At 52.8% G+C, this 27663-nt stretch overlaps 1 protein-coding gene across 1 annotated transcript; it reads right to left on the bottom strand.

The window, feature by feature from the left end:
* Window positions 1–2852: 2852 nt before the first annotated feature.
* On the bottom strand, window positions 2853–27663 carry F8 (coagulation factor VIII). The gene is made up of 27 exons (XM_038123011.1): window positions 27457–27663; window positions 27156–27332; window positions 22820–22944; window positions 22407–22529; window positions 21736–21948; window positions 21133–21204; window positions 20614–20721; window positions 18643–18864; window positions 18137–18371; window positions 17559–17733; window positions 16536–16629; window positions 15661–15872; window positions 15215–15365; window positions 14860–15069; window positions 11001–13662; window positions 10535–10700; window positions 9532–9729; window positions 8760–8988; window positions 8481–8663; window positions 8173–8289; window positions 6889–6960; window positions 6493–6578; window positions 5857–6012; window positions 4934–5078; window positions 3908–4056; window positions 3467–3643; window positions 2853–3242 (listed from the first exon to the last, which is right to left on the bottom strand). The coding sequence occupies exons 2-27, from the start codon at window positions 27305–27307 to the stop codon at window positions 3087–3089; spliced, it is 6588 nt and encodes a 2195-aa protein (XP_037978939.1). The 5' UTR covers window positions 27308–27332; window positions 27457–27663; the 3' UTR covers window positions 2853–3086.

Consider the following 27663-nt stretch of genomic DNA (forward strand, 5'->3'; position numbering starts at 1 on the left):
GAAGTTAATCATGGAATGTGTAGTAGGAGGGAGAAATGTGACAAGAAACACCTGACAGACAGAAAAATGATGTCTAAGTGTGTTCATTCGCTCTTGGTTGCATATGGGAAAACTGAGGTGGAGGAGGTGGTGAGCAACTTGGTTGAAGCTCCTTGGCTGAGCTTGGATTTAAGCTGTGATTGCCCAAATCTGCTTTGCTCCCCATTGGCCATGGTCCCTGCTCAGGTGCTCTCTTCAGCCTGACACTGTTTCTGTTATGTGCTGGCAACTTTTTCAGAGAATGGTGCCCACCTGCACAGCTGCAATAGCTGCAAACACTCCCCACATCTGACTCTGGTGGGGGAGCACATCAAGAGCTCTCCACCCAGCATGAGGCTAGGGAGATTCAGAAACCTCCCTGGCCCATGGCTTATGGCTGCAGCTCAGCATTGAAACCACACACACTTTGGCTTGCCAATTAATCTCTGCTTGGGCTGTAATAGAAAGAGACAACCAGGATGTGTTATGTCTTCCTGGAGACACCAGAAAGCTGTGTGAGCACCAGATCACCCAGCCCAGGCAACCCTGGCAGCTGAGCCTTGAAAGACAAAAGATCCCTGGGGTCCAGGAGGATCCAGCCAGGCAGCCCATGCTGCAGCAGGGCTGTTTGCAGGGCTGTGACTAGGCAGGACATCTCCTGGCTGAAAGGCAAAGGGCTTCATGCTGGTCAAGCCCTTCCCCTGCACAGAAACGTCTGTGGCTGGGGGAGGATGTGATGCATTTCAGATCTGTGTCGTGCTGTGAGGAAACGGCGTCTGGTCTCCGTTCCTCACAAGATAAATGTCAAGACATGCTTCCAGTAATGGATGCCAGAACTTGGCAGGCTCAGACACACCTGTCTGCCTGCCCACTACTGCTCTTTCTCAGCACAGTCCCTTCCCTGCTGCCTGGCTGGCTGGAGAACATCCTGGAGCTGCTCAGGGCTGGTGGGTGAAAGCTGCTGGGACGCCTGCAGAGATTTTCAGCTGTGCTTCCTCTTTGAAAACAATCCAGAGTGGGCTCTGGTGCACAGAGCTTTTGCTCTGAGCTGACCCTGTGTCACCAGAGAAATGTGCCACAACATGGCAGCCTCTTTCTGGAGGGAAGATGAGCCTGAGCATCCACTGGTAGAGACCCTGAAAGGTATTTATGCTTCAGCTGGGCTGAAGCACAGGAGAGATGAAGTTGTCTTGGAGCTGAGGAAGGATGCCTTGAGAAGGGCCTGAGGCAGCAGGCTTTGTCCTCCCGGGCTGAGAGCTGCTCTGCCTCAGGCAGGGGTGTTCCCTTTGAGAAGCTCATGGCTCCTATCCCTCTCTTCAGGCCAGTGCTTGCCAGACAGCCTCTCCTCACCTCTGTGCCTGGTTATTGTCAGAATTCAATTGAGCCAAAGGGTGATTGCATCTCCTGCTCGGGCTGTAATGTAATCACTGCCAGGGCCACAGCAGAGGCTCCCTGTATAGCAGTGTGGAACGTGGCAGACGCCTGAGGCTTTTTCAAGCTGTTGTTTGAAACATCAATTTCTGATCTCCCCTGGGTGTGGTTCCCCTGTGAGTTCCCAGACAGGTCACACCACTGGGGTGGTCTGCAGCACATGTCCCCGCTTCCTTCAGACACAGGCCAGGGAGGGGAGATCTCTGTGCACCACGCAGCCCAGTGCAGCTGATGGAGGCAGGAGCTGGGTGCCTCAGAGCAGCCATCCCTCACACAGCCACCCTGCTCATGGCACAGCCCTGGTGTCCCCACCACAGCTGCGCCATGACAACAGCTCTGCTGTCAGAGCTGTTCTCAGACCTGCTGCAGGCCACGTCTCATATAGGTGTGAGCAGAGACTGCCCAGCTCTGATGTGGCACCCTGGAAGTTCACAAGGCAGTCACTGGATGTTGCTGGGCTGCTGCAGCCATCCTGCCTATCCCACTGTGACAGCACCCAGCTGACTCCTGCCATTCTCCAAAGCCCCCTCACAACCCTGCTTTCCCTGCCACACCAGCTGACTCCTGCCATTCTCCAAAGCCCCCTCACAACCCTGCTTTCCCTGCCACACCAGCTGCCAGAGGCTTTGTGGGGCCACCCAGCTCCCCCATCACAGATGGAGGACTCACTGCCCTGGGGGTGGGATAGCACAAGCTCTGGCAAGCTGCTGGAGGAGAAGTGCTGCCCAACAAGGATGACCCCATGCCTTCCCCACAGCCCTCCAGGTGCTCCCCACCCTTGTGAGGTGGCTGATGCTCTGGAAGGTTCCCACCCCACGGGAGGAATGAGGCAGGAGCCAGTGTCACCCTGCTCATCATCATTCCTGGGAGGGGAAGCATCTGCCACTGTGTGGGGTGGGTGCCAGGGAGGGGGAAAGCCACAGGTGTCAGGAAGGTGGCTCTGGCCCATGTCACACCTTGCTGGGGGTCATGTCAAGGTGGCCACTCATCCACCAGTGTCCCTGGGAGCCACAGGCACCCACAAAACTCCTGTGGAGAACAAGGAGGGCTTGCTCAAGGCAGCAACAGAAAGGGGGGTGATGGCACCCAGCCACAGCAGCAGCACTGTGGGAAGGAGACAAAGGGAAGTGCAGGGCCAAAGCCCAGTGCTGAGTCAGGCTGAGCAAGAGCTGCCTCCCTCCAGCCTCCCATCCCCACCGATTGTGAAACTGACACTGGGGCCTGGAGCAGGGCCTCCACCCCCCATCCTTATCTTTGCTCTTCCTCCTCCAGGACTGTGCCCAGGACAGCAAGAATTTGTGCAAAATGAGGCTGAGAAGCTCTGGGGCTAATTAATTTGTAGCTGCTGGTAATGTTGACTGGGTCCCTGGGGAGTCCAAGGCTAAAGCAGAGGAGAAAGTGCAGGGAAATACTGGAAAATTACTGTTTAATTCATCATTACATCTGAGTATATGGCATCTGGTAGACACAGGAAAAGGCAGATAATGACCCAGCCACTTCTGCAGCCCTTCTCTTCCACAGCAGCAGGGGCAGCCAGGCCCCTGGAGGGATGGCTCCAGCCTTGGGGAGGGCTCAGTGCCTGGTGTGATGTGTGTGTGTCCTTGGGCTGGCAGTGCTTCTTCCTGGCCCTGCAGCCATCAGTACTCCTGCTGAGTGTCGCAGCCAAGGAACTCTATTCGCAGGGCAATGTGGTTGTGCCACTGCCGGGGGTGTATCCTCACATAGCGGGCAAAGAGAGGGGACTCCAGGGTATTCCTCACTGTGCTCTGATGGTCTTGGTTTGCCTTGAAAATCTGGAGAGGAGAGAGAAACCAGGGATGCACTTTCCTCTGTTGGCATAGCGAGGACAGGATCAAGCCAGACAAACACCCCTCGGAATGCTTTAAAGAAGGAAGAAGCACAGCCTGGATCACTGCTCTTGGAGAAAAATCCTGTGAGCATGTTTGCTGCCAAGGGCTGTGCTTGCTGCCCTGGGGGTGGTGGCCATGGTCTCTGTCCACAGAGCAGCTCTGCCTACCTTCTCCTTGCCATTTTGCAGGACTGGGCTCCAGTGCACGCCATCCTGGCTGATGGAGACAGCAAACTCCTTCACAAACATCTGGGTGAAAAGAGCTTTGGCACCTTGGGTTATGATTGCAGTCACCTTCTTGGTTACTTCGAAGTCCACCTGCAGCCACTCTCTGGGGCTGTTGCTCTGGGGAAGGACAGACTGTCTTCAACCCTCCAGCAGCAATGACAAAGACACACTCATTGCAGCTGAAACCAAGCTGGCCCTGCACTTCCCTCTGCTTCATCTGCCCTACCAGGCATCTGCTTGGAGCTGCTGGATGCTAAATGCGTGGCAGTGAGTGTGCAGCTTGCATGGTGCCTGTGGCTGCACACACTTCCCACACAGCCCTGACCAGGAGACCCTGCTGGGCTCCCAGCTGCCTGCCTGCTATCTCCTCACACAGGCTACCTTTGGCCTCCAGGCATTGGTCCTGCCCTGAAGGTTCAGGCGGGCCAGGGCCGGTGTCCATTTGGAGAAGACGTTGGCGCTGTAGGAGGACGCGGAGATGCGCTCATCAGGAATCCCTCTGTTCTCCATTCCTAAGGGCATGGAGCAGCCTGGAAGAGAGGAGCAGTGCCTGTCAGGGGCTAGAACAGACCCACCATAGAGATGCCTTCTGCCTGCTCACTGCTCCAGCTGTCCCTGCATGTCTTTGCTCTGATTACAAGTTCTTCTGTGCCTTGCTGCAATGCCATGGTCCCTGCACTGCGTGGGGCCCCTGTGTGCAGCATGGCTCTGGCCAAACTACCCACACCTTCTTTTCTCCCTGGAAATTTTATCTAAGAGGAATGTGAAGAATTTCTGGTGTAAGGAAACAGAAGGAGAACCTGTCTCCAGGGGGAGGACAAGAATACCTGGGAGGAAGACACCCTGCATTTGTGCGATCAGGTGTGCTTGTGCACAGCTGCTCCAGAGCCAGCTGGCAGGTTTGGGGCATGGGCTGACAGCACAGCCACTGCTGCTTTTAGCTGCTGCAGAGCAGGTGTGCAAAGCCAAAGACACGATCCCAGGGCACCATTTCCCCAGGCTGCACTGTTGATCAGAGCCATCTCACCTTCAACTGGCAAAACCAGACTAAAAGCCAACAGCATCTGTCTCTGCTTGCTTACTGCTCCCTCAGACTGAGGCAGCAGCTCCCCATCTATCAGCTTAGCTGCCTCTGGAAGTTTCCTGTGCTTCAGTAAAAAAGCTGGTGACAGCTGGCCCCCGGCTCTCCCTCTGGTATTTTTATCTCTAAGACCACAATGAGACTTTCCAGCTTTGTTCCCTCAACACCTCAGTGCCACCTCCAGCTCCCTCCTTCCTCCTCCATAACTGCTTGGGGGTCCGGGCACATCTGGAGCTGGCGCTCAGCACCCCAGCAGAGCAGAGCAGAGCAGAGCAGAGCAGAGCAGAGGCCAGTTGTGGTGGCTGGGATGTGAGGGTGGCACTCACTGTTGAGGTCGCAGCCCAGGAGCTCCATGCGCAGCGTGGCCCGGAGGTTGTAGTGCGTGGGGTGGATGCGGAGGTACCGGGCGACCACTGGGGGGTTGAACTGATTTTCTTTCACTCCAGTTGCATCCACATTTCCAAAAAACAGCTGCAGGGGAAGGGAGGAAAAGGTTGTTGTACCAGTGGAAAGAGAGATAGGCAGGACAAGGATTACTGGGGAGAAGAAGGTTCATGTCTGGCACTTCTGTATCTTATCACCATTCTTGCAAAAATGACAACTCAGGGATATGATTTGAGATGAGGTTCAGGTCAAAGAGGTGTGAGTAGGCCACTGAGAAAGAAAAGGAGAAGAAGAAGCTTTGGGTCTGTGCAAATTAACTTGGTTTTATATTTTCACCAAACAAGGGTGAGAAAAATAAGGAAAAAAGTCAGTCCTCAAACATTTGAACCTGGGAAAAGTTGTAGCCACAGATGGTGCACACAACGGAGGCGTTTCTGGCTACTCTTCTCCCAATGGATTGATCAGCTTTTGCATATTTAGGTTGTGGGTTTTTCCAGCAACTGTAGATTCTCCAAATCATCACAATATTTTTAGAAAGGCATATTTGCATTTGAGGTCAAAAAAGATACTCAGGAATGATCTTAAGCCTAGCTCTAAGTAAAACACAACATAACATTGAGAGGTAGACCTCACAGTCACCTGGGATGGTGGAAAGAGGTAGCTCAGACAATTTAAATTCAGACAGATGAGTCAGCAAGTCCCCTGCAGATCTGTGATTCAGTCACTTGGCACTGAATGGTCTCTGTTCCTGCCCTAATCTCAGGGGCTCAGGAGGGTTCTGCTTTGTGGACAGAGCTCCCCAGCCCTCCTCACCCCAGGACACCCCATTCGTGGAGAGCACTCTGCTCAAGACCCTTGACCTTACCATCTGTGTGCTCGTGGCATTCCCCTTGTATGTCTTCCATCTTCGCCCATCAAGGCTGTAGAACACAACAAACTGGGAGATGTAGAAGCTGGAGAATTTTTGTCGGGCCCCTTGGGTTTTGATGCCATGAATAATGGTGGGATGCAAAAGATCCACCTGAGAATGAAAGTCAGGGATTCACTTCTGATGGAAAACCCAAGCCATGTTCAGGCAATGCCCCAAAACCCCGAAAACTTGCTTGCTCCTGACATAACTGAGCACTGGTCATGAAAGTAATTAAAACAGTTGTTCATAAGGGCACTAGTCAGCCAACAGCTGGGAGTGAGCAGGGGAGAGCTGTTTGGAGAGGTGAGCTGTTCTGCCTTGGTCTTGGGGGATTTTTGCACAATCCAGTGCTGCAGCTGGACCATTAAGTGATTCTTCTGCTGCACTGAGGATGGATATGGGGGCCAGGCCAGCAGCAACCTGAGCAGAGCAGCTGCCATTAGGATCTTAGTGCTCCCCTCTCAGAGGGAAGAGGAAACAGCAGGAATAGCTGTTTATAGCTGGGGAGGCACTGCCCATCCATGAGCCCTTCTGCATGAGCATGGCCTTGCAATGCCCCCAGTGGTGCCTCAGACACGAGGCCACTCTTACCTGGATCCAGGCATTGCTGCGGTCGGTGCTCCAAGCATTGATGGAGCCGGTGTTGTCCAGCCTGGCCAGGTAAGGAGCCCACTGCCCTGCAAGGAGAGAGCACAGACACAAGGCTGCTGCTGGCCCTTGGTGCTGCCCAAGGAGGTGAGAGGTGCATCCACAGCACTGGGCCTGAGGATCACCCTGGGGTTTAGTAGCCACATGCAGGGTGGCAGAGCACTGGCACAATGGGCCAGCCATGTGGAAAGGCTCCGGGTGCTGACTGGGATGCTGGCATGGGCACAGATGGAGGAAGGACTCCACTACCAGGGACTCAGTGCTGCAGAACTTGGGCAGGCAAACGTGAGTTCTGCTGGTTGAAGCTGCCCTGACCCCACCTGCCCTCCAGCTACTCACCATACTGTCCTGAGGCCGTGATCTGAGAGTCTGCAATGCCACCTGAGGCCATACCCAGGGCATTCTGGCAGTCTGCAGGGAACAGAAACCAGGGACAGTTGGTTAGACAACAAAAGTCTAGGCTGGGTAGCCTTCAGGCTCAGGGAGGTTTGTAAGCCCCCAGGAGCTCCCAGGTTTATTTCTCTCATACCAAGGGAAAGGTTTCAGAGGCTTCCACATCCATCCCTGGATTTTAGGATAGCTGGAAGTTCTTGCTTACATCCCCCATGTCAAGAGCAGAGAGTTTCCAGCATCAGACCCAGCAGCCTTTTGCCAAACTCCTTTCCCTGAGTCCATGACCTCTCATTCCCATGTCCTAATGTCCCAGCAGTGCTGACAAGTGTCTCTTCCTTATACCCACATCTTGCTCCTGGGCCTTTTTGTTGCTAGGCAGCATCTTTTGAAAACAAATATCACATTGCTAAAGGAAAGTCTACCTGACACCCCTGTCTCTGTGTCTCTTCTGGTCTCTGAGCACAGAGATGCTTGTCTTTTATAATAACCATTATTATTAGCGACTTGTCACACCTTGGCATCTCCACTGCATGTCAAATGCTCCTAGGGAAAATGCAAATTTGAAATCTTAAGCAGATTTTTAACTTATGGCAACACTTTCTGGCTGACATTTAATATTCTTTCATAAACAGGAGAGAGACTGTCACAGTGTGATAAAATACTACTCTTCCACACCACTTCCCCAGTCCTTACTTATGGTGAGTTAGAAACATGTTCTGGGGTGGAATCAGAGGTTTACTGTGGATTTTGCAGTTGCTCTTGGAGCTATTTCTATCAGACCAGCCTGCAGTCAGGCAGCATCACTCATTGCCTCCTGTCATTGCTCTGTGCCTCAGTTTACCTCTTGATATATGGCTAGGCAGCACTGTACCTTACTGACAGCATGGGCAGGGACCAACCCATGCATGCACCTCCTTGGGTAAATGCATTTTATGGAAGGTCTAGAGAATCTCAGATTTGGCAAACGAGCTTTTGGAGTAAATATTTGCAGGCCAATGAAGCTGGTCTCTCAGCCTTCACCCCAGCTGCGTCCCTGACTCTGCTCTCTGCTGGGCTCTGCAGGTTGGCAAGGGCTGAAGTAGCGACTTTTTTTCATACCGAAAACACAGAAGGTCCCATTTGGGTCACCCCAAGAGAAATGCCGAGAGATCTGGGGGAGGAAGCTCAAATACACACTGGTCATGGCTCTGTGTGTGCTCACATGGGTCAGGGCACAAAGAAATCACTCACTCAGGTCATACACGAGGAAGAGGGCACTCATTCCGGCTTGTTGGTGCTCTCCCACTTTGCACTCCACCCTCCAGATCCCAGCGTGTGAGGGCCACATCTCCACTGTGCCAAAGACACCTGGACAGGAACGGAGAGCAGAGCAGAGTGGAGTTACTGCCTGTAATGGGACACCACTGTGCCAAGTGCTGTGCAAGCACAGGGACAGAATGGTCCAGATCCATTCCCCCTCCTTGGTATTCCCCCACAGAAACTTCCTAAGGGCACAAGCCCTGGCAGAGGGGGTGCACAGTGCCCACTCTGCCTCTCACCAGGATAAAGGTTGTAGACTCCCATGCGATACTCCTGGCTGGTCCTGACATTGAACAGCTGCCCGTGGAAGTGAACAGAGTGGATGTCCTCAGTGCTGCCCATGTTCAGGAGGTGCCATCGGACCCGTTGCTGCTGGGCCATCACCAGCCCAGGCAGGGTGTCACTCACATAGCCGTTGATGGCTGGGAAAGGCACAGTCAGGAGGGGCTCAAGGCTCCGGGGTATTTCCATCCTGATATAGGCTGCGGGATGGAAAGGGCAAGGGCAAGGATCCTCACCGTGGAAGGAATGGTTTCTCTTGAAGTCAGGGCTGTCCAGCTGGAGCCGGCAGGGAGGGCGGCAGTTTCTGTCCACGTTCTCCGGGAAGTACCAGCTTTTGGTCTCGTCAAAGATGGTGAAGAGCAGGGAGAACTCCTGCACAGCCAGCTGCCTCCTGAAAACGTAGCTCAGCACCCCACGGTTGCAGATGATCAGTGGCCCGATGAGGCCTGAGTGCAGGTCCTTCTCCTGCCAGGGAGCCAGGAAATGAGGGTCTGCCTCCGAGCAAGAGGCAGCGTGACACCAGCAAGAGGCACAGCAGAGAGGAAAGCGGTGAACCCGTCTGCATCCCTGGCTCCCACTGTGGGGCACGTGCAGGGAAGGATTCATATGTAGGGTTCACTGAGCTAAGAAAGGCTGGGCAGCAAGTGTTTGCATGTGCTTTCAAGAGACGTGGTGTCTGTCTGTCCAGCTGTCCAACAGTCACTACTGCGTTGGACCCTGGGGCCAGATTCAGGAAGATGTGGCATAGGGGTAAGGAACTGCAGAATGCTGGTTTCTTGCAAGCCTCATAAGCTGGAATAATTGGGGAAAGGGGGGAAAACCAAATGGAGAAGAGGAAGAGGAAGAGGACCAGCATGTATTCATCATTGTATTAGACACCTGAGAATCTACACAGCCCCAAGCTGCTTTCAGCACAGCCCCATAGGAAATTCCTTGACCTCACAGCCAGGACCCAGGCATGCTGCCCTCCTCCCCTTCCTGGGATGCCCCATGGAGACTCCCACCTACCAGGTCCACGTTGGAGAAGTAAGCCCAGGCCTTGCAGTCAAACTCCTGTGTGGTTGGTGCCATCTGGGGCAGGACTTTCCAGGAGTATTTCTGGTGGCTACCGGGCTGCACCACCCCACCCTGCTGTGTTGTGCCCTCATAGGCTGTCAGTGTGGAGTGGAAGGAGAAGGGCCGTGAGGCCAGGTTCTTGAATGTCACCTGCACCAGAGGGAAGGCAAAGCAGTGGAATTGTGAGGGAGCAATGCTGACAGTGCTCTGGACCTTGGTGGTGGGTCCAGCCAGCTGGTGGGAAGAATGTCCCTGGTTCCCAGGCCTCCAGCTGGTCTCCATCCAGTGGCCAACCCCTGCTGAAACACAAGCTGTAGCTGTGCAATGCAATCTCTGGTTGAAAGCACATCCTGGGTTCATGTCAGCAGGATGAGGCCTTTTGCCTGCTCAATGGAAGCAAGGTCAGCTACATTACTTTCTCTGGAGCCCAAAGGTGCTGCATCCATGCTGGTGAAGATTTCCGTGATAACTGGGCAACTTCTCCAGGGACACAAGTCCTGGTCCTGAGCCTTTCACCTTCTTCTCAGGAAGGTGTTGAAAGACCTTTGGTAGTGTGGGAAGCCCAAGCCTGCCCTCATACAGAGCACCTAAAAGAGCTGCACTGAGCCCTGCTGAGCTCACCACCCTTTTTGCAATCCCTTCACCCAAAAGGTTCCCCATGGAGCCCAGGAGTTGATCAGGCCATGCTGTTGCAGGGGTTGGGTCTCAGGTCCAGGGCTTTGCATCTGAACACTCTGAGGTTCCTGCTTGCCTACTCCTCCAGCCACTGAGGTCCCTCTGAATCCCAGTCTGGTGCCATTCACATGCCAACAGGGCAGCTCCTGTTCCCAAGCCCTGAAGGTTAACCCATGGGCACTGCAGAGCCTGCAGGCCCACCTCAGCACTCCCTCTGGCTGAACTCCAACAACAACGGGGGGATTTATGGTTTTATAGGAAATGGGAACTTTCTACTCACCATGATGACATCTTGAACTTCTGCCCTGATGTAGGGCCCGAGGATGCCCAGGTGTTCATCCAGCTCTCTCCGCTGCACCGGCTGCGTGAAAGAATCATCCAGGTACTCTCGGAAAACCACCTTGCGGTACTGCCAGGAATGCTTCCCCCTGCTCCTTCGGGGGTCCCTGCAGGGGGATGCCAGTTAGGTGAGTCAGGTGACATTGTCCCACAGTGAGAACAGCCATGGCAGGATTGTTACAGGTCAGGGGGATAGAGAGCCAGAGCATCCCTGACCCACTTGTGAGGAAGCTCAAAGTTTCTGGAGGTTTAAACCCCCTGGGTAGAGGGGAGATGCTGGGAGCATCCTTCCCCTGGGCTGCTTGGCTGGTACAGAACTGTGATCCTGCCTGCCAGGATATGCCATCTCATGCATCGTGCTGTGCCACGCAGTGCAGGAGGAATGCATGCAGGAAAATCACACTTACGTTGCTTTTAGGAAGTGCTGGGGTCTCTGGTTCCCATACTCCCACATCACCTCCACTGCTGCAATGAAGTACTGCCGGATCTCCCCCTGAAAGGAGCGTGGGTCATGCTCCTCTTCCCCATACATGTCAAAATCCTCCATGGTCTGCTCTGTGTCACTGTACTCATCATAGTCTGTCTTGGCAGTCTTTGAGGGGCTGGAATGTGTCCCATTGTTCAGGGCTGGTTCCTCCCTCTGTCCTGGGATGTGGCTCCTCTCCCCAGCTGTGCTGTTTCTTTCCCCATCCTCCTTGGGCTCTCCTAGGCCCTGGCCCTCTGTCTTCCCTATTTCTCTGAGGACATCTTCCCTGCCAAGCACCTGACATCCATGAGGAGTGTCTTGCACATACTCTGCTGGCTTTTTGGTGCTGTTGTTGCGAGGGGGACTGCTTGGAGACAGTGAACAGTTCTCTCTGATGGCTGATTTCAGGGACATTCCTTCTGGGCTTTGCCCAGACATTCTCCCAGGCACATGGTCCTCTGTGGCATTGGCCTTGAGCTGCTGAGGCTCAGGACTGGACCGACCCAGCTGCTCCACAGAGTTTGTCTCTTCCTCTGTGTGTCTTCTCCCGTGAGCTTGCTCGCTCCCAGGAGCCCCCCACACCGCAGCTCTGCCTGGCTGCAGCTCTGCCAGACCTGGGCCGTGCAAGTCCCCCATGTTCACCACAGCCCCTGGGGAGACTGGGTCCCAGTTTGAGGCCAGGTCTGCAGCCTCAGCAGCGACCTGCCTTTCTGAGCTGCTCTCTGCCGGTCCTGTCCCCAGTGCTCCCTGTGAGGGCAGGGAGTCTCTGCTGTGCTGAGCCCCGTCACTGCTGCCCTGCACCCCCCTGTCTGTGCTCAGCCTGCCCTCAGGATACATCCCATCAGCCTGTACAGCGTCCCTGCCTGGGAGCAGCCTCCTCTCAACCACGTTGGATCTTTCTTCCAGGCTTTGTGGGGCTGCCATCACCTCAGGCAAGGTGTCGCTTGACACCAAGGACCTCTTCTTGAAGCGAGTGATGCAAAATGGGGAATGAGGTCCACACGCCTTTGGGGCTTCCTTATTCACTGCTGTCTCAGGAGGCTGGCTGGCCACACCCTGCTCTGCTGTGTTACCATCAGAGAGGGGCTTTCTGCTGCTGGTGTTGGGAAGACCCAAACCTCTGCTCTCCAGTGACCTAGCTTGTTTAGGTCTCCAGTCAGGGCTTCTGGCTGTAACTCTGTGTCTCAGAAACTGCTCAGAGCTCTTTAAGAAGCCATTTGGGAATGGCCTGGTGTCATTGGTCACAACATTCGATTCAGAAAACTCAATACTGTCCAGCTCTGCTAATTCTTTAGCATCCTGAAACACTTCTTTCAAAATTACTTCATCCCTCTCTTCTGTCATTACATAGCTGGATGGCTCAAGGTCATTGGTGTCTGCAAAGGTGGTGTCTAGAAGGCCTTTGGCAAGTCCACTGGCTTTTTCTGTGCCTCTTTTCGCAGGCAAGGAGTTACTCTCATCTGTGAAGGTTTCTCCTGGTACAGGTTTGTCTGACAAAGAAACATTTTGTTCTTCAAAAGTTTTGTAAAAGCCTTGTGAAACCACTTTCTGAGGCCTTTTTACCAGCCTAGCATCGAGGTCATTTGATGAATAATTGCTTTCTATGACGTGACTGGGAACCACAGCATGAGAAGTCCTATTATCTTCTGTCTCATCTGGAGGTGCAGAAGGATTGTTCAATGTGGAGGAAGAGTTGTGATCAATACTTAAAGACAGGGCTGTACTGACTGTCTCCTCTGAGTCATACAGGTTAAATGATATTTTATCAGCCCCTTTTAGCAGCTTGTCCTCATTACCCTGTGAAGACACATCTTGAAGTGCCAGGTTGTGCTCCACATCATCCTGGTGAATTGAGCTCCTGTTCTCCTGAAGAGGGGCTTTGCTAGCAGCATAAGCAATGGAGTCCCACAAGCTTGTTGCATGAGTAGCTGTCTTTTGAGGCTCTGCTTCCAGGTTCTCTATCCTACCACCAGACTGGAATGTCAGTTCTTTTACTGGCTCCTGCAGCACTGGGGTTTTTGTCACTTTCATTCCTGTCAGAGCATCTCCTGGAGCTGCTGTGGCTTGGTGCAGCCGTTGCTGATCTTCTGAGCTCACAGTACCATGGACCCTTCCACTGACACTCGCCAAGTGTTCTCCAGGTGGGACTGCTCCAAACCCTTCATCCTGGCTGATGATTTTTGATAATTCTTCATCTTCCAGGAAGGACTCATAGGACACTGGGTCATAGTTCGTCTCTGGCAGAGAAGACATGGAAATATCATGTGGATTTGTCATTGTTTCTAAAAATTTTGATGTGCCATTGGAAGAGGAATCAGAAGTCCTGCCATTGCTCAGGAGGGCCCCATGTTCTGTCAGGCACAATCTGGTCTTCTCGATCTCATTTCTGGAAGAGGTGATGTTGTTCAGTTGCTCATTCACACATGACTTCTTTCTTTTAGAGAAGCCCCTGGGTTGGAATTCAAAGGCAACCTCCTCCCCATCGGGATACACATAATCTTCCCCATCAGTGTATTGCTCATACTGGCACTGCGAGACGTTGAACTTGGCATGCATCCCTCGGTCTCTGAAATCAGGATTTAGGCACCCCAGCGTCCAGACACCTGTCTCAAGAGAGACCAAAAGGATACCATCAGCCCACTTCAGTGGGAAATTGGAAGAGATGCCATTCCCATGCTCCTTTGCTAGTGCAACCTGTATTTTCAGGCAGCCTCTGGCTCATGGTAGTGATTCCATGCTTTCGTAGTCCCTAGAGTGTCTTACAGCCAGACCCACAGTGTTGCTGGCAACATCAGAGCCTTACAAGCACCACCAGCAGGGCTGGTGTTTCCTGGCAGAGCCTAGTGAGCTACGCACACCTGTGAGGGCCCAAGTACAGCTTGGTGAGAGCAGTTACTGCAGTGAGAACCCACAGAGCCTCCAGCAGCAGCAGCCACCATAACCCACCCCCAGAGACATCATGGTGCTGTCAAACACACCTCTCTCCCAAAGACAGTCACCACAGCTCTCTCACTGGAGGAGAAAGAAATGAAAGGCTGCCTCTCACATCCCCAGCAGTGAGGCTGAGATGTGTGATTTCTGAGCTGTGCTGCTGGAGAGAGCTGCCACCTGCTGCCAGCTGAGCTGCTGCTCTGCTTCTGAGGAAGCAGAGGAATCTGAGCTCAAACGGATATGAGGCTTGGCTGGGCTGTAGAAAGCTTCCTGGGGTGTCTACAAACCCTGACAGCTTGGCTCAGGATGCAGTGCTCATGACCTTCCTATCAGTGTTGCAACCACATGGTAAATCCTGTGTCTTCTCTGTGAGGAGGAAATGGTTTGACAGCTCTAAGGGAAAAGTGTTGAGTGGGGGGAAATATAACTGAACTCTGAAGCAAATCTTTTCTCTGACTTCTCCATGACTGTGGTTTCTATCCTTGCAAAAGTGAAGATAAATGGCATGACCAGCAGCTGAACCCACAGCAGGGAGAGCTCTGCCACTCTCCTTGACCTCCAGGCTTGGAGCCAAGATTGCAAATGTCCACCAGGCTCGTGTTACTGCAGCCAGCTTACTGGTTTGGCAACGTGTGTGACCTTAACACACCCTACTAATTAAGTAAAATACCGTAATTCAATTTCTTTGACTTAAGCTTTGAAAGATTTAATCACTGCCTCTCACTTTGCTGTTCTAGCAGGCTGTGGATCCCTTTACTCTCAGAACTGTCAATAGGAATGGGGCACCAATCAGAAACTGGCTGGAAGTGCTCGCTGGTCTCTGCTGGGATGCCAAGCCCATGGCTGACAGAATAGCCCATGTCACTAACCTGGCTTTTCCAAGCTCATGATGACTGTTTCTCCAGAAAATGGGAAAAGAGTAAGCACGTCCTCAAAGACCATGTTGCGCTTGAAGGTGTTTCCAGAGAAGAAGATGGAGAGGAAATCTGTTTGGGCCCCAACACTCAGGACATACCAGTACACAACGTCGTTCAGGCAGAGTTTTGTTTGGAGGTTGTCAAATACAAAGCCATTAATAGCTGGAAAAGGGCAGGGGTGAAACATTTCAAGACCAAATTCCCTCCATGGCTGCTGAGCTGCTGTGTATCTCCTGCTCACTCCCTGGGGCAGGGATGAGCCTGTGTCTGTGGGGGCTTTGCAGGGACCCCCTGGCTGAGTACTCACTGTGCATCACATTGGAGGCATAAAACTGGGGGTCCTGGGTATCCACATGGGCTGCATCAGAGCAGAACCTCTTGATGTTCTCCTCCAGGTACCAGCTGTGGTTCTCATCAAAGACTGAAAACAGCGCCAACTTCATGTTGTCTGACATTATCTGGAAAAGAGAAGGAAGAAATTATTCCTGGTCTGATCAGAGATCTGGTGCCCAGTGTAGCTGTCAGGTCTCAATCTGGGTGCATGGAGAAGTTTACTGCTATTTCACAGGAGTTAGGGTGCAGATTTGGGGAAAAGAGAGCATGCAAGGGAGGCTGGGGAAGGCATAGGCATTTGGACTGCTGGTAGGGTTGAAGACAACAGGACAGACAAATTTGGGTTTACTTAACTATTCACCCACCACAGTTGTTCCAGCCTTTCAGCCTAGAAGTTGAGGCAACAAAGGAAAGACCTACCTGATTCCCCCTCTGATCCATGGACTTCTTGGAGCAGATGAGGAGGGGCCCAATCAGGCCTGAGGCAGTGTCTCGGATGGGGTCGATGGAGCTGTAGTAGAAACGGGTGAGGCAGCGAGGATCTGCCTCCGTTGGGCCATCCTCAGTGGTGAGACTCCAGCTGTAGGTGAATGACTTCCCAGGGGCAATAGCAATATCCTTCACATTTTTCTCTGGCAACACACAGCCCAAGAGCAGACCAGTTATGTCTGGGCTACTCCTGCAAGGGGTGATCCCACTCTTTAAAAGAGCTCAGAAAAGTTTCCTGACCACACAAGCTGCAGAGGGAGCCACCCATGCCCATCCCAGGATCCTGGTGGGATGTGGGATGGCCCTGCACAAGTCATGATCCTGGGAGCAAAATAACAAGGGGTAAAAGCAGTTCTGGGAATAAAACCTGGAGGGAAAAAACAACCCCAGAGCAAAAACTACAAAGCTGCAAGAGGGAGAGTCTAAATCACGATGAACCCCCACACAAATGCAGGTCAGAGAGAGCCCAGGGAATGAGGGCTGTAAATAAACTGCAAACACAGGCAGGATCACCAGGATGGTTCCTGCCACATCAGAAAGTGGAGGCCTCCAGGATGGACCAATTAACATGGTCCCAGCTCCCTGGTTGAAAATGCCCCTTCTCCCAGTCATCATTGAAGCCCTCCTTAAAGACAGGGTTACATGGCACCAATAGGAACATGAACTTAGAATCATCATAATCCCTGGGATTGCCGAGCTCAGGTGTTTGGATGAGTGGACAACGAGTCTCACCATAAGCTTCAGGAGAATTTCCTGACCCAGAAAAATGGCCAGGTGATATCCCAAGTTCCCATGGCCTGTCTTACCTTGTGAGGGTCTCCTGGCATAGTAGGGCCTGACGCTGGTGAGGCCATGAGGGTAGATATTGTAGGGTCGGCTGGCTAGATTCCTGAACACGATCTGAAACGAGGACAGGCAGCAGGAATGTTTGGTGGTTTCTGATCACTGTAAGCCCTGGAAACTGCTCTCAGTGTCCTTGCAGAGAGGGAAACACTGGACAGCACTGCCCAGGGGTTAGCTACCTGCCAGTGATCAACAGGAGGGACCCAGACATGTCTGGGATCACAAAGTCAGAAAACAAGAAACCACAATTTCTCTCTGATGAGCCTATACTGTCCATTGTTCTAGGAGGTGTCTGTTTTAAGGAGGGCATGAAAATATCAGATTTATTAAAGAAAAAGTTGTTTTCTTTAGTCTTACTTTACACATGAGTGAGAAGAGGGCCATCAATCCAAGCCCCAGAGGACCAGGACATGAAGTATGCACAGCAATCAAGAGCTTTAAAGTGCTCCCCACTTCACTGCATGAAGCCCTTCCTTTATTTCTCTAAATAGCTCTGTCACATGCCCACAACTGCACAGGGAACCCCAGGGAGGGAGCAGAAATATCAAGCTGCTGGAAACCATCTCGTTCCTCGCAGCTGCAAGCAAGTCAAGTGGTCAGGAGAGGCACTTCGGGAGACAAAAGTGACAGTCCCCAGTGCAGTGAGGTAACAGCAAACAAATGGAGAAGAGCAGATGAGAGGACACTCCTGCCTCAGAAGAAGGTGCTGGATGCCATGTGTCATGTATGAACTCACACAGTTCCTAAGACACCTGCAACGAAATCAAATCAGAGGGACTGGGCCATATGCTGTGCATCTTACTGAGAATATTTACCTTAAGCTGCCAGTACCATCTGCCTTTCCAGTGAACTTTGAAAACATTGCCAAACATGAGAGAACACCTGAATGACTTAAGCCAGACCTCTGCACAAGCCAAGAGCTATTAGTAGGAACAGCATCAAGCTCTGAAATTTCCCCTTACAGTGGAAAGCAGCATTTCTCTTACCTTAAACTGATCTCCCACCTCCCCCTTGATGACAGGCCCCAGAATTCCCTTGTCCTGCTGGTTGGACACCTTGCGCTTCTTGAAGGTTGCATCCTCATACTCCACAAACACCACTTTCTTATACTTTGAACCGACCCGCTGTGGGCCAGGCTCCAGGTACAGGCTCGCCATGTTTCTGCAGGCAAAGGCAGAGAGAGAGCAGATGGCCACATGCAGGACACTGTCAGAAACAGAGCAAGACCTTCCATCATCCAAGAACCGGGCAGATGGCTGAGAAGGTCACCAGGAGTTGTTATCTGCTCAGAAGGGACTGATTCCAGAGGCCTTGGTGACAGAGACAAATGCCCTGGAGACAAATGTCTCTGCAGGGCATTTGGTAAAATGGAGCAAAGCCAGGTCCTGCCTTCCCATGGCCTCTCCAAAACCATTCTTGTCCTGCATCCATACTGTTAGTGTTAATAAAGAAGAACAAAACTGTCCAGGCTGGGCAGAATGAAAAGCAATTTCTGGGGAAAAGGGGAAGAGCTGGCAGGGCTGCCTTGAGGAGCAGCTTCATGAGCACACATGCCCACTCTCACCTGTCCAGAGACACTGGCTTCACAGGGGCGTAGTCCCAGTCCATCTCCTCAGCTGCAATGTAGTAAGTCCAGGTCATGGGCCTGTCTTTGGCAAAAGAGCGCACTTGGATCACATGATAAGTCTCCTCATCTTCCTCAGGGTAATCCAGGTCCTCTGGCTCGTTTAACTGCTTCCCCATCTTCAGCAGGCGTTCCTCAGGACACTCCTCCACCTTCACAAAGGCCTCCATGCCAACTGGGCTCAGACCAGCCAGGGAGAAAGGGTCACATTAATGTGTCAATACAGGAAGGCACCCACCCAAGCCCTGCCTGGAAATCTTCTCCACTACTGCTCCCATCAAATGGGCCAGCCTGGATCAACCCATGCCATCCGGCATGGCCAGACTGCAGGTGGATGTAACACTAGGGAGCAGGAGGGGCCTCGGAGTTGCAGCACTGCACAGAGCCCTGAGCCCAGGCCATCCCCTGACCTGCTCTTCCCCCAAGCTCTTGGAAAATAAGGTTACCTTGCTGATGGGACAGTATCTGGCAGAACATCCGAAACCAGCCAGCTGTTCCTGGCGTGGTCTGGGCTGTGAGATATGTGGCAGGGGAGATTTCTAGGCTGCTGAGACGGTGGCTTCTCACCAGGAATGTGTGGCCTTCAAAGAAGATGGAGTGAACTTCTGGCCCAGAGCCCAGCCCGATCACATGCCAGTGGACCTGCTTCTTGAGGCACAGTGTGAGACCTGCCAGGGGACAAGGAAAGCAGCCAGGAGTCAGCACTGTGCCCAGCCCTTGTCCCCACTCTTCAGACTCCAAGTCTGACACATGCTGGTAGAGTCCCCTGCTCCTGTTCTGGCTTCAGACTGGAGAAACCACACATGAATGTGGACTGAGCAAAATAGAAGCACTTGTCACATCATCCCCCTGAGATAAGACTACATTCACAGGCTGGGGGACTTTGGGAGGGTTGCTGGTAGGAGCTCACAGTGGGATGCAGTGGCAAAAGAGAGAGATGTGCTCCTTGACTCTGTAAATAGGGAAAATGGGCACTGGACAGGAGAGTCATTTGTCTGATCACAACACTGGCAAGCCTGATACTAAAACATTGCATTTGGAGCAGGGCTCCAGCACATCCTCAGCAGTAGCTGAAATACCACAAAGGGCAGAGAGGGGTCACCAGGATTATTTGAGTGCTGGGGAAAATTCCTTCCTCAGAGACACTCAAAGAGCTCAGTGTGCTTAGGAAATGGGAAAGAACTTGACTGCATTGTAAAAATACTTTCCTGGGGAGAAACTGATATGTGCTGAAGGGCTCTGTAATCTAGCAGGGAAGTGAATAACAAGTTCATGGAAGCTCAAGCCAAACAAAGTCAAATACAGCGTCAAAGGCTCGCTTTTGGCAGAGTGCAGAGGTGACTGGAACAGATCCCGAGGGCCTGGAGGAAACTGGGTGGAGGTTCCATCCCAAGGCCCTCAGCTCTCCATTTCCAGCTCTCCATCAGACATCTCTCAGGCCAGGTGCTGCATCCAGGGAGGGGGATGCTGAGTGGAGGTGGATAACTTCTCCAGGGAAAACCCACTGTGCAGAGATGGTGGTTGACCATGAGGCTTCCTCAGCTCTTAACCTCTATGAACCCATCAGGACAGGGAATTTACAGGAGTTTTGCTTTTTTTTTTACTGGAGGATGGCCAGACCTAAGTGGGAGGTTTTAGGATGTGGTTCGCCAAAGCTGCTGGTGGTAATGACTCTCCTGACAGTTTCCCAGTTTGTCTTGGAGATTCCTCACTCTCAGCTCTGGATCTTTTCCCAGGGAACACCAGAAAACAGCAATTTTTGTGTTCGCTGAGATCAAACCCAGCCTTTTCTTTTGCTCTTCTGAAGAAGAGGAGTCTGAGAGAAGATCTTATCACTCTAGCTGCACCAGGGAAGTTTATGTCAGATACTGGGAAAAATTTCTTCACTGAAAGGGTTGTCAAACACTGGAACAGGCTGCCCAGGACTTGTATGTGGGACACTCAGTGACATGGTTTAGTGGTAGACTTGGCAGTGGTAAGTTTACAGTTGGATTTGATGATCTTAAGGGTCTTTTCCAACCTAAATAATTCCATGGTTCTATTCCAAAAATCCTATGAAGGTGATTTAGTTAGAGCTAAATGCTACCTCCAGCCTTGTTCACAGGGATACAAAAGATAAAACTCTGCTACCAGCATTATTCCTGGAGAGCTCCAAGGAAGTCAGCTGCACTTGGCAACACAGACAGCTGGAAACAGCTCCTGCTCTGCTGTAAATGGGAAATGCACATCAAGGAGCAGAAAAATAAGACCCCCTCTGAGGTGAACACAGCCTAACAGATCCATCACCTGGAAACTCCTCTTGATCTCTTTTCTTGCATCCTTTCCCAAGCTACCTCAGGTTTACAGACCTGGCTCCACCCCTGCTGCTAGCAGCTCCCATGCCCCCCTGCCCGTGTCCCTGTCCCAGCAGGACTCACCAGGCAGTGAGCCATTGATGTAGCCATTGATGGTGTGCAGCTCTGTCCTGTTGTGAGCCTGGGGCTGAGCAGCTGCTGGGGAACCCTGCTCAGAGTACCAGCTTTTCCCTGTGGACAGAGGAGGGTGCAGTCAGCTTTCACTTGAGAGCATTTCAAAGCAAAATAAACCTTCTCATGTGTGGTGCCCGTGGAAACCCACAGCACACCTGGCCATGGCTCTGCATGGGTGTGAGCATGACCACTACACGTGACAGGGACTGACTCCCCTCTTCACCTGTGTGATGGGAACAGGGCCAGGGCATGGCATGGCAGAGCTGCGGGAGGGGGCTGCAAGCTCCCTGCACGTGGGGAAGAGAAGCAGGGGCAGTAATGGACCAGCAGCACACTGGCTGGCATACACCCTTGGGAGGGGGTGTGGGTGCTGAGAAGCTGTGCTCACATTAATTGAACACACGTGGCAAAGCAAATGCCTCAGACCTGGCTGAATGCAGGATCTGACACCACTCAGTCAGCAATTACCTTCATCAAACACTGCAAAGAGCAGCACAAATTCTTTCTGCAGGCCCTCATTCCCATCACTCTCCAGGGTCCCTGCAAGATGCAATGAGATGGATTTCTTTAAAGGTCAGCAAGCATCACCCAGGGAATTCCCTTTGTGCTCTTCAAGAACTGGTAAACCAAGGCCAGGCTGTGGTTTGCTTTTGTCATGTCTCAAATTGCAACAGCTCTGCTTCCAGTCTTGCAGTCCCCAAAAATCCATGGTTGAGAGGCAGCTGCCCCCAGAAGGCATCAAAAGGTCAGTTTGTACTGCCTGCTCTTAGACCTTTGTTCAGTGGAGAAACGTTCCTGGTGAGTCACTGGAGCCTGCAGACAGTGCCCAGTCATTTCTAGGTCTGGACAACTACCTCAGGATATGTCTCAGCCAGAGATGACAAATCTTACTCCAGTCACATCTCCTTGTACCTTGTGCCATCAGGATTTCAAGACTGAACCCCAGGAGCACTTCTGTTGAGCACAGCTCACTGACTCCACTGCCATGCTCGGCCTCAGGAAGGCATCTGTGATTATTCTGCTTTTAATAATGGTTGCATCTGGTCTGTCCCCACCCTGTGCTGTCCTTACCAGGTCGGCACACGAGCAGGGCTCCAATCAAACCAGAGTTGATGTCCTTCACGCTGTTGGTGTTGGAGGAGTAGGAGTGGGTCAGGCATGCTGAGTCGTCATCCGTCGGGCCCTGGTTTTCCTGGATTTCCCAGACATATGTGTGTGTCTTCCCAGGATCCACCCTGTCCCCCTCCTTCTCTGGCTGGCTGGTCTCATCCTCATACCCTGCTCCTAAAACCAAAGAAATGGCCAGATGTCGCCGAAGGTTCATCCCCAGCACATCTTCCTCCAACCCAGAACACAGCCCCTCTCCATCCCAGAGGAGTGAGTCCCACAGGCCTCAGGGCAGTAGCAGAGCTGTGCCAGGCTCACATGTTGGGCTGTGCACCTGCCCTGAGGCTGGAGAGCACAGTCTTCCTTGCCCTAAGCATGCAGCCTTAGGTTTAAGCTGTGTATTACCTCTACACCTGATCAGGTTCGCTCTGCACTGTTTGCTCAGCTCATTTCTGGGCTGGGCATGGTCACGTTCCCATGGTCCTTGCTCCCCCAAGCTAGGCCATCTCTGTGACCATCTGTCCTTGCAGAGGGGCATGAACAGCAGGGTGAGGGAGGGATGCACACCTGGCAGGCAGGTGGCAGAGCAGGAGGTGCTACACAAGGACTTGCAGCACCTGATGTTGCCAGCTCACCTTCCGACGCCTTCCAGTAGGACACGCCGACAGCATGGAGGCTGTAGGGGCGGGAGGCCAGGTTTTTAAACGTGATGACCACTGTGTCATGGACTTCTGCTCGGATGGTGGGGCCTAGAAGGCCTGAAGGGGATAAGACAGTAAGGTCAGGCAGCTGGGGTCAGGCAGCTCACACCCTGCCAGAAGCCCCAAAGGGTCCTGACTTTCCACAAGCCCACATAGTGGTTATCCCTTGTGCAGCACGGCAGCATCAGCTCCAGCAAGGCCCCCTGCGCCCCCAGGAGCTCTGTCATACCCAGATCCACCCAGCTGCTTTCCTGCTCCGGGCTGAAGAGCAGCCAGCACCCAAACCATGATGAGTTTGGTGGCTGTCAAGGATTGCTGGAGTTCCCCACACTGCAGGTGCTTCTTACCCATCCACGCTGGCTTCAGCTTGGGCTGTGTGAATGAGCCATCAGGGTACTCCACAAAAACAGCTTTCCTATACTGGGGAGGGACCCCGGCCAGGGGCAGACGTGGGCCCGCATGCCCCAAAATGCTGCAGGAGGAAAGAAAGCCAAGGCTGATTGCACAGACCCATCCCTGCATGGGCAACATCCATCCTCTTCCTTCCCTTCCCACCAGCTTGCTTGCTGGAGCCCCAGGGATTGCTCACCCTGCTGTGTCCTTTGGATTTCCTGACAGCTCCCAGGTATGATTGGGAATGTTTTGCTCAGCATACAGATGACAACAGGGCAGTGATTAGTGTTGTGGTGTTAGTCATGATGGAAGAAGACCCAAGGCCATACCCAGATGCAGCTGGGACAGGACACAGCAGCAGGCATTGCTGCCTCATGCCTTGTCCAGCTTCATGATTCCTTGGCAGCAGAGACAGAGCACTGGCAGTGCCATGGTGACCTCTGCCCTGGAGCCACCCCCACCCCAACCCCAGCACCTTCAGGTGTGGCAAACAGATCACATCACGTGTAACCACATCCTCCCCAGCTCCCCCCCAGGAAAGAGACTGTCAGGCTGCTGGCAGGTAGTGGCAGTTTGCTTTGTGTCTGAGCAATGTCCCCACATTTATTTCTTTTCTGCCCAAAATGGGATTTACACTTCACAGCAGGAAGATAAAGGAGCCTTGAATGTATTTCACACCCCATTTATCTCTGCTAGCCACTTTCTATCTGTAAGAAGCTTAACAAATTCATTTTCCAGAAGGAATCCAGCCTGTTTATCAGGATAACAAAGGCATGAATTTCTGCAAGGATTTTAGAGGCTGACTTATCAGCCCCAGGACTAAGACCATTTCCAGTAATCAGACAGACCTTTCCAGCCTTGTTTTGTTTGGAGCAAAAGCCAGGTGGTGTTTTCTTCCCACTTAAGAAGCAGGGAAGGTTTGCTGTCCTGCTCTGACTAAGCCTTCATTCGAGCAGCATTTCCCTTTGCAACTCTTCCTCAAGTGGAAGAGGAAGGAGACAGAGTGACTCAAATTTAGGAAAGGCAATGCACACTCCCCCTCACAACACTGGCTGGAAGCCACCTGCAGTTGGAGGGTGCTGTGGGGAAAGCAGTGTCCCCTCTCCTCAGGGGCAGAGCAGGATGGGAGCCCATGAAAACCCCACAGGCACCCAGCTCCTGTAACCCCACAGATACCCACAGCTCCTGTAACCCCACAGATACCCAGCTCCTGTAACCCCACAGATACCCAGCTCCTATAACCCCACAGATACCCACAGCTCCTGTAACCCCACAGATACCCACAGCTCCTGTAACCCCACAGATACCCACAGCTCCTATAACCCCACAGATACCCCACAGCTCCTGTAACCCCACAGATAACCCCACAGATACCCACAGCTCCTGTAACCCCACAGATACCCACAGCTCCTGTAACCCCACAGATACCCACAGCTCCTGTAACCCCACAGATACCCACAGCTCCTGTAACCCCACAGATACCCACAGCTCCTATAACCCCACAGATACCCCCAGCTCCTGTAACCCCACAGAGCTCCTGTAACCCCACAGATACCCAGCTCCTGTAACCCCACAGATACCCACAGCTCCTGTAACCCCACAGATACCCACAGCTCCTGTAACCCCACAGATACCCAGCTCCTGCACCCCAGCTCCTGTATAACCCCACACAGATAACAGATACCCACAGCTCCTATACCCCACAGCTCCTGTAACCCCACAGATACCCACATACCCAGATACCCAGCTCCTCCAGATGCTCCTATAACCCCACTCACAGCTCCTGTAACCCCACAGATACCCCCAGCTCCTGTAACCCCCCATCCAGGCTGGCAGGAAGCCCCCAGGAAGCAGGCACCCAGCCCCAGGGAGCAGTGCCACTGCATTCAGCTGACTTTGCCCATGAACCATTATCATTTCTGGCTTGATGGCAGTGGGGTCCTGCCCCAGCTTTGCTCTCCACTGTGTCCCCACACTGGGAGGTAACTGAGATGCAGGGTTGCTGACACTCAGCTGTCCACTCTCAGGAAGTTGTGCCTTAATCTCTAGTTCACAGAAAGCTCAAATTTGAGAATGCAGCTCTGAGATATGATGGTCTGGTCCTGCTAATTCAGCAGTAAACAAGGCAGAAATCCTCTGGAGCCAGGGGGATTTTGCTGGCATGCAGGGGCATGGCTGGGAGGGCTCTTAGTGACAACAGGGCTCAGTGCTGGGTCCCAATCCTGGCAGAGCGGAGCCCACAGGAGACAAGCAGGCGGAGTTCAGCCCAGGGATGTCTGATCAAAGTTCTTCTGGCCAGTCCTCTAACTGGGGTCCCCGTGAACTTCCTTCCCCAATGGCAGCTGGAGCTGAGGCAGGCCGATAAGTTTCTGGCACCTTGGATCAGCATTGTTAGCTACATTATCTGTTCATCTCTTGGAGCTGGGAGACATCCTGCACTGCCAAAACACTCAGACATGAGCTGCTGCTACGTGTCCACCAGCTCCATGTCTGAGCTGAGATCCCTGGGGTCACTGCAGGATGTGCTGGTCCTGGCTCTGACCCTGCTGGTGGGGTTGTGTTTGGGAGGAAGAGAAACTGAAATCTTGGGGAAGGTGTTAGCAGCACTGGCCTGGTGTGTTGTAGCCCATTAATTTGACAGAGCTTTCTACAAACATGCCAGAGAAACTCCTGGATACATACAGGAGGTTTGGAGGTCCTGGCTGGAGATGCCCCTTTGGGAGCTGCCATGAGATGCTGGTACACTGAGATGTGGAGCAGAACGCAGCACAGACACAGCTCAGGGACAGCCCAGCTCCAGGGGCAGCTCTGCCAGCTACACTTTCCTGGCTCACTCCTGCATGCCCCTTATATCCAGCTTGGCATTTTCCTGTGCCCTCCTCTGTTGCAGGGAACTGGGCTGAGGTTGCAGGGCCAGGGAAAAGGCACCATCATGCAGCTGGGAACAGCTATGAGAAACAAGCCCTGGTTCTCATCGGCTTCCCCAGGAGCTGCACTGCCCAGGAGTTCTCTGCCTCTCCAGGCTGGAGCACACCAGCAAGTCCCTCTGAGACAGCCAATGTTATTTTCCCCCTTTTTAGAGAAGGATGAGTAACCTCACACTGCCTGCCAATGCCCCACTCATCCCCAGGCAGGGTCAGGTCCCTGAGTCACTCCAGGGTCAGGAATAGTGCCCTAGTGCATCATAAAGCCAGTGCTGAAATGAAAGCCACGGGGCTACATTAACAGTGTGAGGGAAGTCATCATCTCTAGCATAGCCTAACGGATCTGAGGGCAACATCAGTGAAAGCAGGGCAGGGGGGATTAGTAAAATGGGGGGGTGCTGGATGCAATTTTGCTTCTGAAGTAATCAAAAGGGGAGAAAACGACATATCTGGGATACATTGATTACAGCAGCTAGTCAGGCTGACCTGGGTCATCCCTAGAGCCTGGCTTCCAGTGCCTGACCACAGCTCTTCACTGCTCAGGCCACTGTGGGTGTGAGATGGGGTCATGGGCTGATACTGCCTCAGCAGAGTCTGGGGAAGGGGATATGGATCCAGGGCAGAGGGAATGGGCACACCTTGATCCACAGGGGTGCAGCCATCCAGGTCCATTCTCCATACCAACCTCAGAACATTCACAGCCATGCATGGCCAAGCCAGCTGGGTCTCCAGACAGCGCCATCCTGATGCCTGAGCAGTGCAACTCCCATTTTTCCTTCCTACTTCAAAGTACACAGGCAAAACCACCATGTCTTCCTCCTTCTTGCCACTGTGCATGAATACCATGCTTTGCCCAAATGCTACAAATAAATTTCATTTCCTTAAGGAAAAATCTCAGCCCCAGTAATGTAATGTATACAAAGATATAAATAACTAAAGCTGGATTTTACCAGGGGCAGACACAGTGGAAAGCCTTTGCTGCTCAGAGTTATGTCAGGGGGACACAGCCAACCTTCCTCTGCAGTACCGGGGAGTCACAGGTGCCCGTCTCCCCTCACACTTCCCAAAGCCCCCAGGATGCAGAGCAGAAAAGAAAGCACAGGCTGGAAAATCAGCTCGTGGCTCCTAGCACAGACTTGCAGGTTTGCATCTTGCTCTCTCAGTTCCACCTGTCCCTCATCAGAGGTTGCACTTTGTGACTCCCCAGCACACCACCCCTTCCCAGCTGTACCAGCAGCTCAGTGCACCCACCTTGCCAGGTGTCCCCCATGTACCTGCCTGCCTGGAGCCAAGCTCACAGTGCCACATGCCAGGGTGGGAGAACACCCAGGGCAGGGTTCTAGAATTGCAAAAGGAAGAGCTTTACCCTGCAGGCGCTTGCAGCACGGACAGCAGGTCGCTGTGGGTGTAGTCCCAGTTGGTTTCCACTGCAGCAATGTAGTATCTTCTCACTTTGCTGATGCCCTCCTCAACCAGGCAGAGGAGCAGGAGACTGCACAGGGCTCCCGCCAGCACCATGCCTCCTGGCTGGGAACTGCTCTGACTTCAGGAGGAAAAGTGAAAAGGAAGGAATGAGAAAGAGAAGAGGAGAGAAAAGCCTTTATCTTCTCATCCAGCTGTTGTAATCCACCGGAGATGATGATTAAAGCCAGCACCCACAGACTCACTCGGAGACTGAAGAGTTTCTCAGAGATGTCAGGAGGGGAATTGCTTGAGCAGGTTTGTGCAAAGAGCAGCGTGTGACTGGTGGACTATCCTGCTCTTCCTCTGGCAGTGGCAGGAGAGAGGAAAAAACAAAAGGAAAGGGAGGGCAAGCACAGCGGTAAGTTCTGCTGGCTCAGTGTCCTGCCTCCTGTCTGGGGGCAAGATGAGGA

This window comes from Motacilla alba, chromosome 4A, assembly GCF_015832195.1.
Source record: "Motacilla alba alba isolate MOTALB_02 chromosome 4A, Motacilla_alba_V1.0_pri, whole genome shotgun sequence".
NCBI lineage: Eukaryota > Metazoa > Chordata > Aves > Passeriformes > Motacillidae > Motacilla > Motacilla alba.